This window comes from Artibeus jamaicensis, unplaced genomic scaffold (assembly GCF_021234435.1).
Source record: "Artibeus jamaicensis isolate MK-2021 breed Jamaican fruit bat unplaced genomic scaffold, CSHL_Jam_final scaffold_916, whole genome shotgun sequence".
In the NCBI taxonomy this organism is placed as follows: Eukaryota; Metazoa; Chordata; class Mammalia; order Chiroptera; family Phyllostomidae; genus Artibeus; species Artibeus jamaicensis.
Window position 1 is genome coordinate 37,271,715 of NW_026522059.1, and position 14,409 is coordinate 37,286,123.

The 14,409-nt window shown below is 39.9% G+C and overlaps 1 protein-coding gene across 1 annotated transcript in view; it reads right to left on the reverse strand.

Moving 5' to 3' along the window:
* CUNH8orf34 (chromosome unknown C8orf34 homolog) overlaps positions 1–14,409 on the reverse strand; it is a 299,403-nt gene that overhangs the window by 212,113 nt on the left and 72,881 nt on the right. The window contains exon 6 of the mRNA XM_053661119.1: positions 9,018–9,046. Coding sequence (XP_053517094.1) covers positions 9,018–9,046 — 29 coding nt within the window. The remainder of the gene's footprint in view (positions 1–9,017; positions 9,047–14,409) is intronic.

The following is a 14,409-nucleotide window of genomic DNA, read 5'->3' on the forward strand; positions in this document are numbered from 1 at the left end:
CTGTACTGAAGTCCGACAATAATGAAGCATTCATCCAGACTGGTAAGAAGGACAGAGTTCGTGGCCAGCAAGAGGGGACACAGCGGGGAAAAGCTGTGGCTGCCAGACTGACCAAGGCACGCAGGCAGCGGTTGGCAGATCCCAGACATGGGGTGACAATGGGCGGACCCAGTGAGGGCCCAAGGCAGCTGGCTGACCATGGTCACACATTCACGCTCAGATAAACCAAGTGAAAAAAAAGGACAGTGAGACAGACCAAGCAACGCAGGGCCCCAGCAATGGGAAATAAAGCCTAAAAGTCCCAATTGATAAAAATTTGGGGGGCTGAGGTGCCAGGAGAGGCTCCCAGCCTCATAAGAGAGTTCATTGGAGAGACCCACAGGGTCCTAGAATGTACACAAGCCCACCCACCTGGGAACCAGCATCAGAAGGGCCCAGTTTGCTTGCGGGCAGAGGGGACCAAAATCAGACAGAGAGAGAATAAGCACCACTGCTCCCTCTCTGACCCCGCCCCCACATAATGGGTCACAACCCAGCGACTGAGTTGCCTGCCCTGGTGACACCTAAGGCTCCACCCCTCTCCATACATAATAGGTGTGAACAGACCAAAATGTTATGGCTCAAGCAGAAGAACAACTCAAAGCCCCAGAGCCAATAATTCTAAGTGACAAAGAGATAGCCAACCTATCAGATGCACAGTTCAAAACACTGGTGGTCAGGATGCTCACAGAACTGGTTGATTTTAGTCACAAATTAGATGAACAAATGAAGGCTACACTAAGTGAAATGAAGCAAAATGCACAGGGAACCAATAGTGATGGAAAGAAAACTGGGATGCAAATCAATGGAGTGGACCAGAAGAAGAAAGAAACAACCAAACAGAAAAGAAGAAACAAGAATTCAAAAAAATGAGGAGAGGCTTAGGAACCTCCAGGACATCTTTAAATGCTCCAACATCTGAATTATAGGGGTACCAGAAGAGGAAGAGGAAGAGCAACAAGTAGAAAACTTATTTGAACAAAAATAAAGGAGAACTTCCCCAATCTGGCAAAGACAATAGACTTCCAGGAAGCTCAGAGAGTCCCAAAGAAGTTGGACCCAAGAAGGAACACACCAAAGCACATCATCATTACATTAGCCATGATTAAAATGAAGGAGAGAATCCTAGAAGCAGCAAGAGATAAGGGGACAGTCACCTACAAAGGAGTTCCCATCAGACTGTCAGCAGATTTTTCAAAAGAGACCTTACAGGCAAGAAGGGGCTTGAAAGAAGTATTCCAAGTCATGAAAACCAAAGACCCGCAACCAAGATTGCTCTATCCAGCAAAGCTTTAATTTAGAATGGAAGGACAGATAAAGTGCTTCTCAGATAAGGTCAAGTTCAAGGAGTTCATCATCACCAAGGCCTCATTATATGAATGTTAAAGGAACTTATATAAGAAAAAGAAGATAAAAAAGAACAGTGAAAGGACAGCAAACTCACAGTTATTAAGAACCACACCTAAAACAAAAGCAAACTAAGTGGACAGCTAGATCAGGAGCAGAAACACAGAAATGAAGATCCCATGGAGGGTTAGCAACAGGGGAGTGGGAGAAGGGGGGAGAAGGTACAGAAAATAAGTAGCATAGATGGTAGGTAGAAAACAGACAGGGGGGAGGGCAAGAATAGTATGGGAAATGTAGAAGCTAAAGAACTTGTAACACATGGATATGAACTAAAGACGGGAAATGGGGTAGTGTGCAGGGTGAAGGGAAATGAAGGGGGGAAATGGGACAACTAATGGCATAATCAATAAAATATATTTAAAAAAATTTTCTCTCCACAGCCTTTGCACCATTTTGCATTCTGACCAGCAGACTCACCAACAGAGTATTTTAAACTTCAGGATTTTTTTTAATGTAGTAGGTGAGCAGTGGTGTTTAATTTGCATTTCTCTTATTTTGAACAAGGCTGTGCATCTTTTCAAAGAAGCATTCTACTTTTTGTTTTTTGCAAACAATGTGTTCACATGCTCATGTCAGTGGACTGTATGTCTTTCATACTCTATTTTTAGAAGCGCCCTATCATTAGAGTCACTGAGCTTTGTCTGTGGTGCACACCACAAATATCTTCCCTTGATTGCCATTTTACAAAGTTCATTAAAACAAAACATGGACAACAGTCTTACTTACTGGCTGCCTTCCTTAATATTAGAACTGCCACCTGGTATAAATCAAACATACAACCAACACAGCACATAAAACAGTTTTATAGATTTTCCTCTGCTGCCAAAAATATCATGTAATACACATGTAGGTCACATGTGAGGCACATGTGGGCAGGCAAGAGGCTCTGCAACACAGGAGCAAGACAAAAGGATCATAATGACTTCATTATGTCCTACTGGGTATAAGAAATCCATTCTCCAAATACTGAGCACCCCCCCAAAAAAATCCAGATAGTTTGCTTGGGAAGAAATTAATACAAATGGAAAGTGCATAGCAAAACAAAGCTATCGGTGGAAAAAAAAAACACCTTACTTTGAGGGAGTTAAGATTTCAGCCTTTCACTGGAACACTTAGCAAGATGGCACATCATGTCTGCACCAGAGTTAAATGCTGCACATTTAGCCCATCTGAAATAGTATCAAATAGGCTCTCTTTGAGACTCTCAGCCTCTTAGTGAGGCAAGATAACAAAATGGTTAAGAAAATGGGTTCTGGAGTTAAATCTGCACTCAAACCCAAATTCTGCAGTATATCATCTACACCTGCAGGTCTGCACAACTTTCCACGCCCTGAGGGCTTCCACGGTCCTTGTGTAAAGTGGAGATTATAAGACCTTCCACGCACGACGGTTGCGATGTTAGTGAGAAAGTGTGCTCAAAGCACTTGCCACGGTACCTGTCCCACTACACACACATCTATCACTGCCTGCTCCGCTGGCCTTTCCCGCGGTGTCACATACATTCAACTTCCACACTGAAAGCAGGAACACTACCTGACTCACTTCCAAGGTTACCATCATATTAGAACAAGTTAGAGCTCTTGGTATGATAACATAGCCCACAGGAAATACCTTGACAGTGAGAAAAGCAGTAAAAGGCTATGAAAGGTAGGACTGAATTAGAGAAATAAAGTTATTTTAGTTCCAGCCAGTTATTTACTCAACATTTACCAAAGGCTTAGTGCAGGCTTAGTAGGCACTGTGAACCAACAATTTCTGATAAAATGTCAACCATTAACTGAGTGATTGCTCTACACCAGGCACTATACCAGGAAACCTGTTGGCATAACCCACTGGGGAGGTTAAGAACAAGAATTCTGGAGTACCGACTGTCTGCCTGGGTGTGAGTTCCAGTTCCACCATTTACTGTGGGAAAGGGGAACTTATAAAACCATGAGCTCTATTTCTGCACCCGTTACACTGGTGAAAAATGGCACCTAGACCACGTACACGGTACCACGGTGAGGAGCACAGGCTCTGCAGTGCATTTGCCTACGCCCATCTTCCACTTGTACCTTCTCTCTGTATATCCTCTGGTAAGCTTATTAACCTCCCTGACTCAGCACAGTCTGCTGAGTTCTTTAAAAGACATGTGCACCATCCATAAGTCTAAATACTGTAAGCCATACCTTTTACTTAAGCCAGAGCATCACGGAACCCTGTCCTATTACTCACTGCTCTGAACATTTCTAATTGAACTTTGCTTCTGCTTTATGACATCAGCCTAGGTCAGCCCAAACTATCCAAAGAACTCCTATGAAAACAACAATCTTTCTTATATAAGAATATATGTTTTTAATTGTGGTTAGAAAATGTAACTTAAAATTCACCATCTTAGTCATTTTTAAGTATGCAGTTGAGTAATGTTAATCAATCAAGCTCGGAGCAAAACCAGTGCTGAGCAGATATCCTTCATCTTGCAAAACCGAAGCCCTATACCCATGAACTCCTATCGCCATCCCAGCTCCGGGCAACTAGCATTTTATTTTGTTTCTATGTATCTGACTATTTTGGACACCTCATATAAACGGAATCAGACAGTACATATCTTTCTGTGGCTGGCTTATTTTACTTAGCATCATGTCCTTGAGGTTCATCCACATTGTAGCATGTGACAGGGATTCTTTCCTTTTTGTTTTTAACTATAGGTTATTGATTATGCTATTACACTTGTGCTGATTTTCCCCCTTTGCCCTCTCCCAACACCCCCCACTCCCTCAGGCAATCCCCACACCCTTGTTCATGTCCGTGGGCCATGCAGGTAAGTTCTTTGGCTACTCCACTCCCCAAACTATACCTTACATCCCCATGGCTATTCTGTAACTACTTATATGTACTTCTTAGTCACCTCATCTCTTCACCTTTTCCCCTACACTGCCCTCTCAGCTGGCAACTGCTAAAACCTTCTCCGTGCTCATGATTCTGTCACTGTTCTTGTTCACTTACTGTGTTTTTTAGAGCCAATTGTTGATAGAAATGTATTTATTGCCATTTTATTGTTCATAGTTTTGCTCTACTTCTTTGTCTTCAGTCCCTTTAAAATTTCATATAATAGTGGTTTGGGGATGGTGAACTCCTTTCGTTTTTTTCTTATCTTTTTAAGACTAAATAACATTGCACTGGCTGTGTATATCACACTGACTATTTATTCACCCACAAATGCACACTGGGGTTGCTTCTACCTCTGGCTACTGTGAATAATGATGCAATGTGCATGGTGTGCAAATATATCTTGGAGATTTTGCTTTCAATTCTTTTGGATATACACCCAAAAATGGGAACGTAGGATTGCTGGATCATCTGCTAATTTTAGTTTCAATGTTTTTGAGAGCTGCCGTACTGCTTTCCACAGTAGCTTCACCATTTTACATTCCTACCAATAGTACAAAAAGCAATTTCTCTATACCCCCACTGGGGCTTATTATTTTCTGGGTTTTTCTGTTTGTTTTTATATAGTAGCCATCCTATATGGGTATAAGTGCTATCTCAGTTTTGATTTACAGGTCTCTAAAGATTAGTGATATGCACATCTTTCCACATGCTTTTTGGCCATTTGTATATCATCTTTGGAGAAAAGTTTATTCAAGTCCTTTGCTTCCTATTAATCAGGATATTTGCTTTGTTGTTGTTGAGTTGGGGGTTCTTTATGTATTCTGAACATTAACCTCTTCTTAAATACTTCTCATATTCCAAAAGTTGCCTTTTCACTCAATTGCATCATTTTGTTCATAGAAATATAAGAATATTTTTAGGATATTATTGACACATTATACAGTACCTACTTCATGAGGACAAATGGGAGACATTTTCCTTGGGATCCAGTAGCAGAAATAGCTGGTTTTTTTCTAAACAACTGTTTTGCTATGATCCTCTGTGTGATGACGACACCAAGTGACAAAGGCTCAATCGACACTCAACTGAAACAATGATGTGAAACTCCATTTTTGTGTAGTGGGTTCATATGTTTCCTCTGCCCTTTCAAATAATTTTTCCAAGTATTTATTTAAATCACTTTATATTTTGGATGTTTTTTTAGCAATCTGAAGTTATTTTGGGGAGAGTAACTGATGTTATTTTTAATATGTATTAAAAAACATTACACTCACAGAGAAGGAAACTAAAGCTCAGCATCTATCAATAACTTTCTGAAGTTACATACTTAGTAAACAGAAGGATCCATGATTGAACCAAAGCCTATCTGTGGATTTTTTTTAAATACCAGGCTATTTCTTCAAGGAGTGAACAAGAATTTGACCATGACACAAGAAGTGTCCTTTGTGACGTGGCTGCTGTGTTCCCTAAGAGCTCATGGGAAGTGAGATCACTTTCTGCCAGAGTGATCAGGGGAGGCTGGAGCTGGAAGGATGGGAAAACTGGGGGTGGGGGTGGGGAGGGAGGGTGGAGGGCAGATGGTAATGAACAACAATTTGACGATAAATAAAAATATGGTCTGGAAACACTGAGTCTGGCTCCCTCACACTAGTCCTTGTTGAGTACAGCGAAGACTGTGATAAGTAAAAAGAGTGAAATAAAGCATAAGACATAGATTTCAGTGGAGACCGTTGATTCTAGACTTAAGAAATTTGAACTTAATTTGGTAGGTATCAATGAGTCACAGAAAATTTTTCAGCAAGATTTGGTTTAAGAACGATTCCTCCAGTGAAGGTCTTAAGTAGAGTTCTCTAGAACCAGAGGCTGAGAAACTAATTTACTGGGGGTGAGTGTCTCTTAAGTGAAACCTACAAAAGAATGGAGAGTCAGGAGAAATGGGGAGAAACTAGGCAAAGATAAAGTTCAGCTAAAGTCTACTCTCAGCCTGACCCCCTAAGAAAGCTCTGGAATGTGAATGACAACTCAGAGTCTTACTTCCTTCAGTCCCTGGCTGAGGCCAACCCAGGCATTCCTGGGCAGAACAGGTCCCACTGAGTCAAATCCATCCTCAGGTGATGGATGAGCCCACAGCACCAACATGCACAGCTGAAGGATGGGTCACTCTGCCCTAGTGGCCACCAGCCATGTCTACCATATGGCACTTTGAAGAATAAACTGGAATGGCAGGGTTTAAAACATTATGTGTAGATATGAAAGGTAATACCATCTAAATTTGTGTAATGGCTGATAGGATAATAATGGTTTTCCAGCTACATCCACATCCTGATACCCTAACCTGCGAATATGATACATTTCATGGCAAAAGGAACTTTGCATCATTAAGGCGAAATACGTTGAAGAGAAGGAAGGGGAGTATCTGGATTAGCGGAAGGGCCCCAACCTAATCACATGGTTCCATAGCCTTCCTCAGTGGAAAGCCTTCCCAGCCTGAGGACAGAGATGAGACGTTGCTGGTTTTGAAGATGTAAAAAAGGGGCCATGCACCGAGGAATGAGCCAGCTTTTAGGAGCTGGAAAAGGAAAAAAATATCAAATCGAACCAAACTAAACCAAACCAAACCAGGTTTCCCTAAAATTCAGGAGGAAATGCAGCCCTATGACACCTGGGCTTTAGCCCTGGAAAGCTCACGTTGAACTTCTAAGCTCTAAGATAATAAGTCATCTTGTTTTAATTTGTTACAGCAGTAATAAAAAACCAACACAGTGGCTAAACAGTAAGATGTTGATAAAATTCACACAGTTTTTTAAAAGGCTTAAAAATATGATCAGCCTTGTTTTATCTTTCCATTTGAAGTAGAATTCATAATTCTTATCTTTTTCAGAATTCATAAACTAATTTTAAAGGTCACAGAAGAAATCATTTCAATGAAATGACAGTTAACATGTCAGTATATTATAAAGGTTAAGAAATATATATCTTTAGTGGACACCCAAATTGTTAATGAAAGACTGAAAGGAAGAATAGGCATTTATTTTTATTATTACATTAAAGACACAGGTGTCAGCTCACTACAAACTGTAAATCTTTCTGTTTAACTATTTTTTTAGTACCTGCCTGAGACTCTTTTTCTTACTGAGGAAAATGCAAAATTGTGAGCTTTGTGGTCACCAGAGGGAGCCCTGGGGCAGGCTGTCCCTCTCCTCCAGGGCTGGTCCAGGAAGGTGAAGGATGCTGACTGGGAGGCCGGAAATCTGCATCTCTTTGGTATTGTGAGAGTGGGAACATTTTTTTGTACTAACATAAATATTTTTATTAAAATTCAAAAGGTATATTCCTATTTGGAACATAAAAATGCTAAGTATTTTTATAAAAATAATATAACTATTACATTATAGATCATTATTTTAAAATATCATGATTATTTCAATTTTGTACAATACTTTCTACCATTTTCTTTCTATCTATTTATCTAACCACTAGGCCAAACTCAGCACATTTTCTGTTTAGAAAGATATTTGTTATCAATGTTCACCAAATACTGATGGCTATTTCTAGGTGCTTCTTTCTTTTCCAACTATATATGCCTCTGTCAATTTTTTTTGTCACCTAAAACAACATATCACGACAGACTGATTGAAGGAGCAGATATAAAAATTCAGCAGTTTTCAATTAATCAAACATTACAGAGATTTTTTAAATTGTAAATAATGTAACTTTCTCACAAATTCCTTATTTTGGAAAATAAAATATTGTTTCACAAAAGCATTTTTGTTAATGTGGTGATTTTGTCATTGCTATTTTAAAATAAATGCATGTAAAATTTTTATGAGTTTTAATTCTTAATATGGTAAATATTAATACACATAACCTACATAAAGCTTTTTGGGATCTTCTATAATTTTTAAGGCTGTAAAGGAGCCCTGAGAATTAAAAAAAAAAAAGAAAGAGAACTTCTATCCCAATAACTCCTAAACATATAACACCAAATCAAATCTTTCTTATGAGCCACAACTCATATGGACATGTTTGACAGACAACTCAAAATAACCCAAAAGAGAACAACTCTTCAACCTGCCAAATCTGCTCTCACTCGTGTCCCTAATTTTGGCAAATGGCCCCACAGCTCCCTGAGCTTCTTGTCTCCCAAAACTAAGAATCTCCCCTGACTGATCTTTTCAACACTCCGAGCTCCAACCCACAGCAAGTTCCACTGATACTAGTGCTAAAATATATTCCTATCACACGGCTCCTCACCACTCTCATGACCATCACCCAGCGCAAGACTTTCTTGGCATCTTAAAATTAAAAAAAAAAATCCATCCTAAGTAAGGTTTACAAAGGGTAGTTACAGAAAAGAGTAAGATCATCAATCATCATTATCAAAATACAAGCAGAATCCAAATTTACATAATAAATATTACTAGATTTTATGTTTTAATATTGTTTTTGATAATTACAGTGATTCCATTTTTCTCTAGCCAAACTCAAAAATCCTTGACTCAAAAGAATAAGTGATATTTTTAATTTCATATAACTTTCATTTAAAAAATCTAAGCATACAACTTTAAAAGATTTAAAACATTAGCACCAAATAAACTATATTTGAACATTTTATGTTTCAAAAACTTTTTCATTTAGACCATGGATTACAATCTATATTCTACATGTTCTTTTTATTAGATGTATATAGTTCAACTTACCTTATCAAGTTCATCTGAAATTGCAATACCTGGGATTCAAAAGAGATTTATAAAAATGTTTTAGAAGCAATATTTAATAACCCAAGGTTAAAAACAAAGACAAAAGCTCTATTTGTAAAACTACTGTATTTTCCATTTTACTTTTTCTTTTTATTTATGCTTCAAAATAATGTGGTACATCCTTTCTACGAATGAAAGCAAGTTAGGAATTTAAGTCAACTATGACTGCATGAACTGCTGAAACAATCCACGTGATGCAACAAAAACACACCGATAGCATGCTTCTTGTTAGATGCACAGCTAGTGCACAAGGGTAACTGTAGGGATGTGGTCTTTATGTCAGAATGACTGCCAAGTACAACTCGGCCCATTACAATTCCACTCCTGATTATGAGCTGAGTTAAACTCCTACAGTGATAAAATATTAAGGCAGAATGGCCGCTGCAGATATTTTATTTTAATTACCTTATTTTACAAATGAGCACACTAACTAGAGAGCTTCAGGGGTTTGTCCCACAGTCTCCTAGATTGACAGCTTCTTAGGCCAATGGATAAATAATCCTTCCCCACAACTCCCCTGCTTATCATCCACACGTTCCTCACTGTACGTCATTTTAATTCCTGTCTTTACCATTTCTCCAAAATTGTTGGGTCAGTAATATAAAAATCTAGTCCTTGAATTTCTGTCTCTGTGATGATAGACACTGCTAAGCTCACGCTCCTCTCTGACATGCTGTCCTCTCTTTTCTATTCTCCCACTTTGTCTCCTTACAGGAATCCTCTTCTTTGGAGGGAGTCCTCTCCTGAAATGCCAAGGGTTCTCTGCTGAGCTGTCTTTCTCCTCGGACATTATACTTCCCTTGGTTATTCAACCCACAACACTGACATCTTTATTTCTGTATGTGGTGATAAATAACAAATGTTTTTCTGCAGCACAGATTTTCCTCCTGAGCGAGTTGCTGAATTCCTCTGGGCATTTCAGCCATGTCAGGCTACACACATCACTCTCCCTTGGTATCACTTCTCCCCCACTTTTTTTTTTTGAATGACATTGTGCCTGATGCTGTACACAGTCACTGTGGCCTACACAGGCCACAGGCACTGTGGAGCTGCTGTCAGGTGTGGGGCACAGGACACAGGAATATGGTGTTAAACCTCGGTGTGGGGTGAGCAAAAAGACAAGGAAAGGTCTAAAGTCTGGAGTCCAAGGGAACAGAGAAAATAAGAATAATCGAAGCTAAAGTTCAGCAAACTATAAAGTGCAAGACAGAATGAGCTGGGTTATTAAAGAGAACTGAATACACTCAAGAAAAAATGCCTGCGTAATGGTCCTCTCACGTGCTCAGGAACAGTGTCTGTGGAGGGTACTTTATGGGATCCCAGACCACCTCCCACTCCACTAACCTAGTAAATCAATTACCTCGGTGAACAGCACCAGTCTTCCCCATGTAGATAAAACTAGAAATGCAGGTGTGTTCCAGACTCATTCTTCACAGCAACATTCCATGAAATTCTCTTTTGGTAAAAATTATTGGGAGCAAATAATTTCATACGTTACTGCACTAAAAGAGAGTCTAGTTACCACTTTGAGAATTTTGGGTAACCTAAGCTTAACAATTATTCAAGGAGTTGCTGTATTAAGCATCTCGTTCAAACAAAGGAGAGAGGGCTTTGGGGAGGAGGGGCTTACGGCCGGCCAGTGTCCGCACTGGGTGCGTGTAGTGGGGAGCTCTGAGACATAATGGACGCGCAACATGGAGTATGTGTGAAATTAGTAAGAGACCCCTACGTTTTCTGAGCAATTACAAACCTTGATACAGACCTAACATAAGTACACTTTTATAAATGTTTGGGTTTAGAAATGTATAAAGTTATAAATGGTCACTTGGAATAACTCAGATTTTAAGATAATGTAGGAATTTTATAGAACACCAAATGGTTTATGTCACCGTCTATATTAATAATTATCCCAGTTTATAAAAACCAAATATATATTTAACTGCTTAAATTCACATTTAATACCATGGAAACATTCTTTTCCAATCCAAATTCAAGATTAAAATGAATATATTATTTAAAATAAATATTTAAGACTTAATCTATTTTAAAAGAGGGAGATAGTAGATATACAAAACAAAATTATCATTTTCATCCAAAGTCATAAACCTTAGATACCTAGAATTACATAATCCATGATTTCATTGTCTGAAATGCTTTTGAGTTTTAAAAACTTTTTACATTAAATGTGCTTGGCCTCGCAAAAAAAGTTTTTTCATTAAATTTTTAGAAAGCTATCAGTTGATCTTTACATTTCTTTTACATCTCAGTTTATGAATCCATTATTCATAAAGACAGCAATAATATTTTACCTATATAGACTGTAGACAAGAATTAGCAAGTAAGTCAAGGGCCTTTAAATATCCAAAACCTGCATCACAAAGAACCTGCCCATCACTGGTGAGCCAGTTTCTCGGAGCCTTGCCCACTGTCCATCACTCTCAACTGTAGCAACTACCAGAAGTTGTTCTGCAGAGTCGAGAAATGTCACCAGTGAAAGAGACTGTTACGAAGACATACTAACATACTAGAAAATTATGGGTCCCAGAATAAAACTCAAAGCAGATCAACAGAAAACTTGCCTTGGGGAAAGAATCACACCTCTCATCATCCTAAGCATTTGTCTGACGTATTTTGTCCAGATACCTATTGTTATATTTTCTCACACCTACCTATTTTGATGATTTTGCCTAATAAGTTATCTAAATAAATCTCCATTCTATTACATATAGTTCTTTCTGCTCCCTATTTTCAATTTCAAATTACCCAGGGTACTTTTCACTTTTTGTTATTTCACATTTAATCAAAGCTCAAAGGGACTAAGAAAACTTGGAAGAATTTTAAAGAAACACTTAGCAGAAGCGTGAGGCTCCAGTGGGGACCATTTACAATGAGCAGCCACGACTCTCCCCCCTAGCGCCTAGCACAACATTCACAGCTACTCATTAGCTTTTAAAAGCTGTCATATTTTAAGATAATATTTTTAAAGTTTATAGGAACCCAGGAACAGCGGAGAACACAAAATACACACGGGAAAATGTAGTGAGAGGGTTGTTACCGTATGCCATAAGGGAGAAGAGCCCAGGATTTGGTCGTGGGACCCTTGATGCTGGCCCACGTGGTCTTCCTAGACCCTGAACTGAGGCCTTAAAGAAAATGTTATCATATCAGAGCCATCAAAGTGGCTGCAAAGCCCTGTAACATAAAAGTCCCCACCCTGACCCCTGCTACCAAGACTCCCATTTTCATCTCCTTTATTACCAGCTGCGCTCTTTACGCATCACCAATACAAAATTTTCTTTTCCTTGAAATGCCTTCTTATACACATGCTTCTCTCTCTGCCAGGAACATCCCTCTGCACGACTCATCTCACCCTCCTTTGCCTTTGCTTGACCTCTTTATCCTTCCGCACTCTGTTCAGGTATATACTCCATCAGTTTGGCCCTAAGTCCCTATGGGGGCTCTTCTACACCCAACTCAACTTTCCTAAAGCACTTTCCACAAGTCTCTGAAATTCTGCTTTTCACAAATACCTCCCCTACTAAAGGTAAATTTGAGTTCTGGGTGACATTGTATTCACCTTTGTATTCCCACAGAAATGTGCGGAGCCTTGATAAATGAACGTGGGGTGAATGAACAAACAATTGCTACATTATCTGCTTCCATCTTCACTCACAGGCTGCTGTTGTCTCACTTGGTGATTTTCAGCTGCTGCGCCACAAGAATTGTTAAAACATGCAATGCCTGACTATTTAGGGGCATTGACCTCTTTCCCCTTAGACTGTTAAATTAAAAAAAAATGACAACAGCCAACACAACAATAACCAGTGTAAATGAATCAAAATTATATGTATTTTTGTCAGATTGGCAAAATATATATATATTTTAGTGCGCCACAGAATATAGCAATTATTTTATGCATGGTATGAGATGAAAAGGCTTGAAATTGCTGCCCTAACTTCTCAGGCTATTTGTCAAACGTGACTTTTCAGGTGTGTTTTTGACTGGCTAACTCAGAAAGTCCTTTTTCCCTTGGCTGAGTCCAGATTGCTGTTGTCAGCCATGGAGCACAAGTATCTGTCCACCGTTCCCCCAACAGCTGCCCATGTTTCCCTGGTAAAGCCCCAGTCAGTGTTTTCACACTAACTGCAATCCACAGACCACTGTCTGGATGGACTGAAGATTCTCATCCCATCACGGTCTCATTTCAGAGAAATCTGCCAGAAGTAGCAAGGGCACTGGGCCCCAGGAGCACCAGAAGCCCGGCTACCCTGGGAGCACATCTTGAGCAGAGGGTTACGTGAGCAATGTCACATAACAGGGAACAGCTGCTTCTTAGCGCTCAGCTTATTTATTTACTTACCTACTTACTTACCTATTTATTTTTAAGCATAATTTCCCAATAAATAAACTACCAAAAAAGCCAAATACAGCATATCTATGAACACCAAAACACATGTAATCTCATATCAGAGGCCCACACTCCAAGAAGAAGGGGGTCTGCAGTGATGAAACAGTGAGGGTGGAGTCTCAGAGAAGAGGGGTCACAAGAACTGAAACCAGAGGTCGTGCTCACCCAGCAAGTCCAGACTGAGTTATGCATTAATCCCTGTGCTTTGCACTGGAGAGTCCAGGCTCAGAGGGCCCTACCCACAGGAAGCTCAAAGTCCAGGGAGGGGATAAGTGAAAATTTAATAATAGCAGAAAAGTATGTTTAGGGAGAAGTATAGAAGCACAAAAAGACAGGCACCAAATTCAGTCCAGAGAAGGACAGCAACAGAGAAATCAGCTTGGTTGATGTAGTTTTTTAGCTGAGGCTAAAGAGCGCCATAGGATTTCACTTGGGAAAAAGGAATGCTGTGGAGGGAAGTCGGGTGAGGTTTCAGGACACAGGGACGGCATAAGCAAACACAGGAAATGAAGAACATGAGCAAGGCTCAAAAACTCTTGTGTTGCTGGTGCATACCTGGCCTGAGAAGCATGTGAGATAATACTAGAGATGTGATTAAGGACCAGGTCATGGAGCACCTCCTGTGAGATTTTAGGAAGCCACGGAATATCTGGAACAAGTGAGTGTCAGGTTTTCACCGCAGATCCACCACACTGATGCCAGTGAGGGCAGTGAGGTAAGAGTGTGGACAAGACAATTACTTGTTGCCCCGAACTGTTTCAAGAGTCCTAGGCACCTAAGCTAGACTGCATTTCCCAGCCTCTCTTCCTGTTGGCTGTGGAACGTGGGCAGATATAAGGCTGTGTTTCCAACTCGAGGCATCAGAAGCCTCTCCTGTGATCCTCTACTCTCTCCTCCTGCTCCGGCGGGACCACCAGAAGTCTT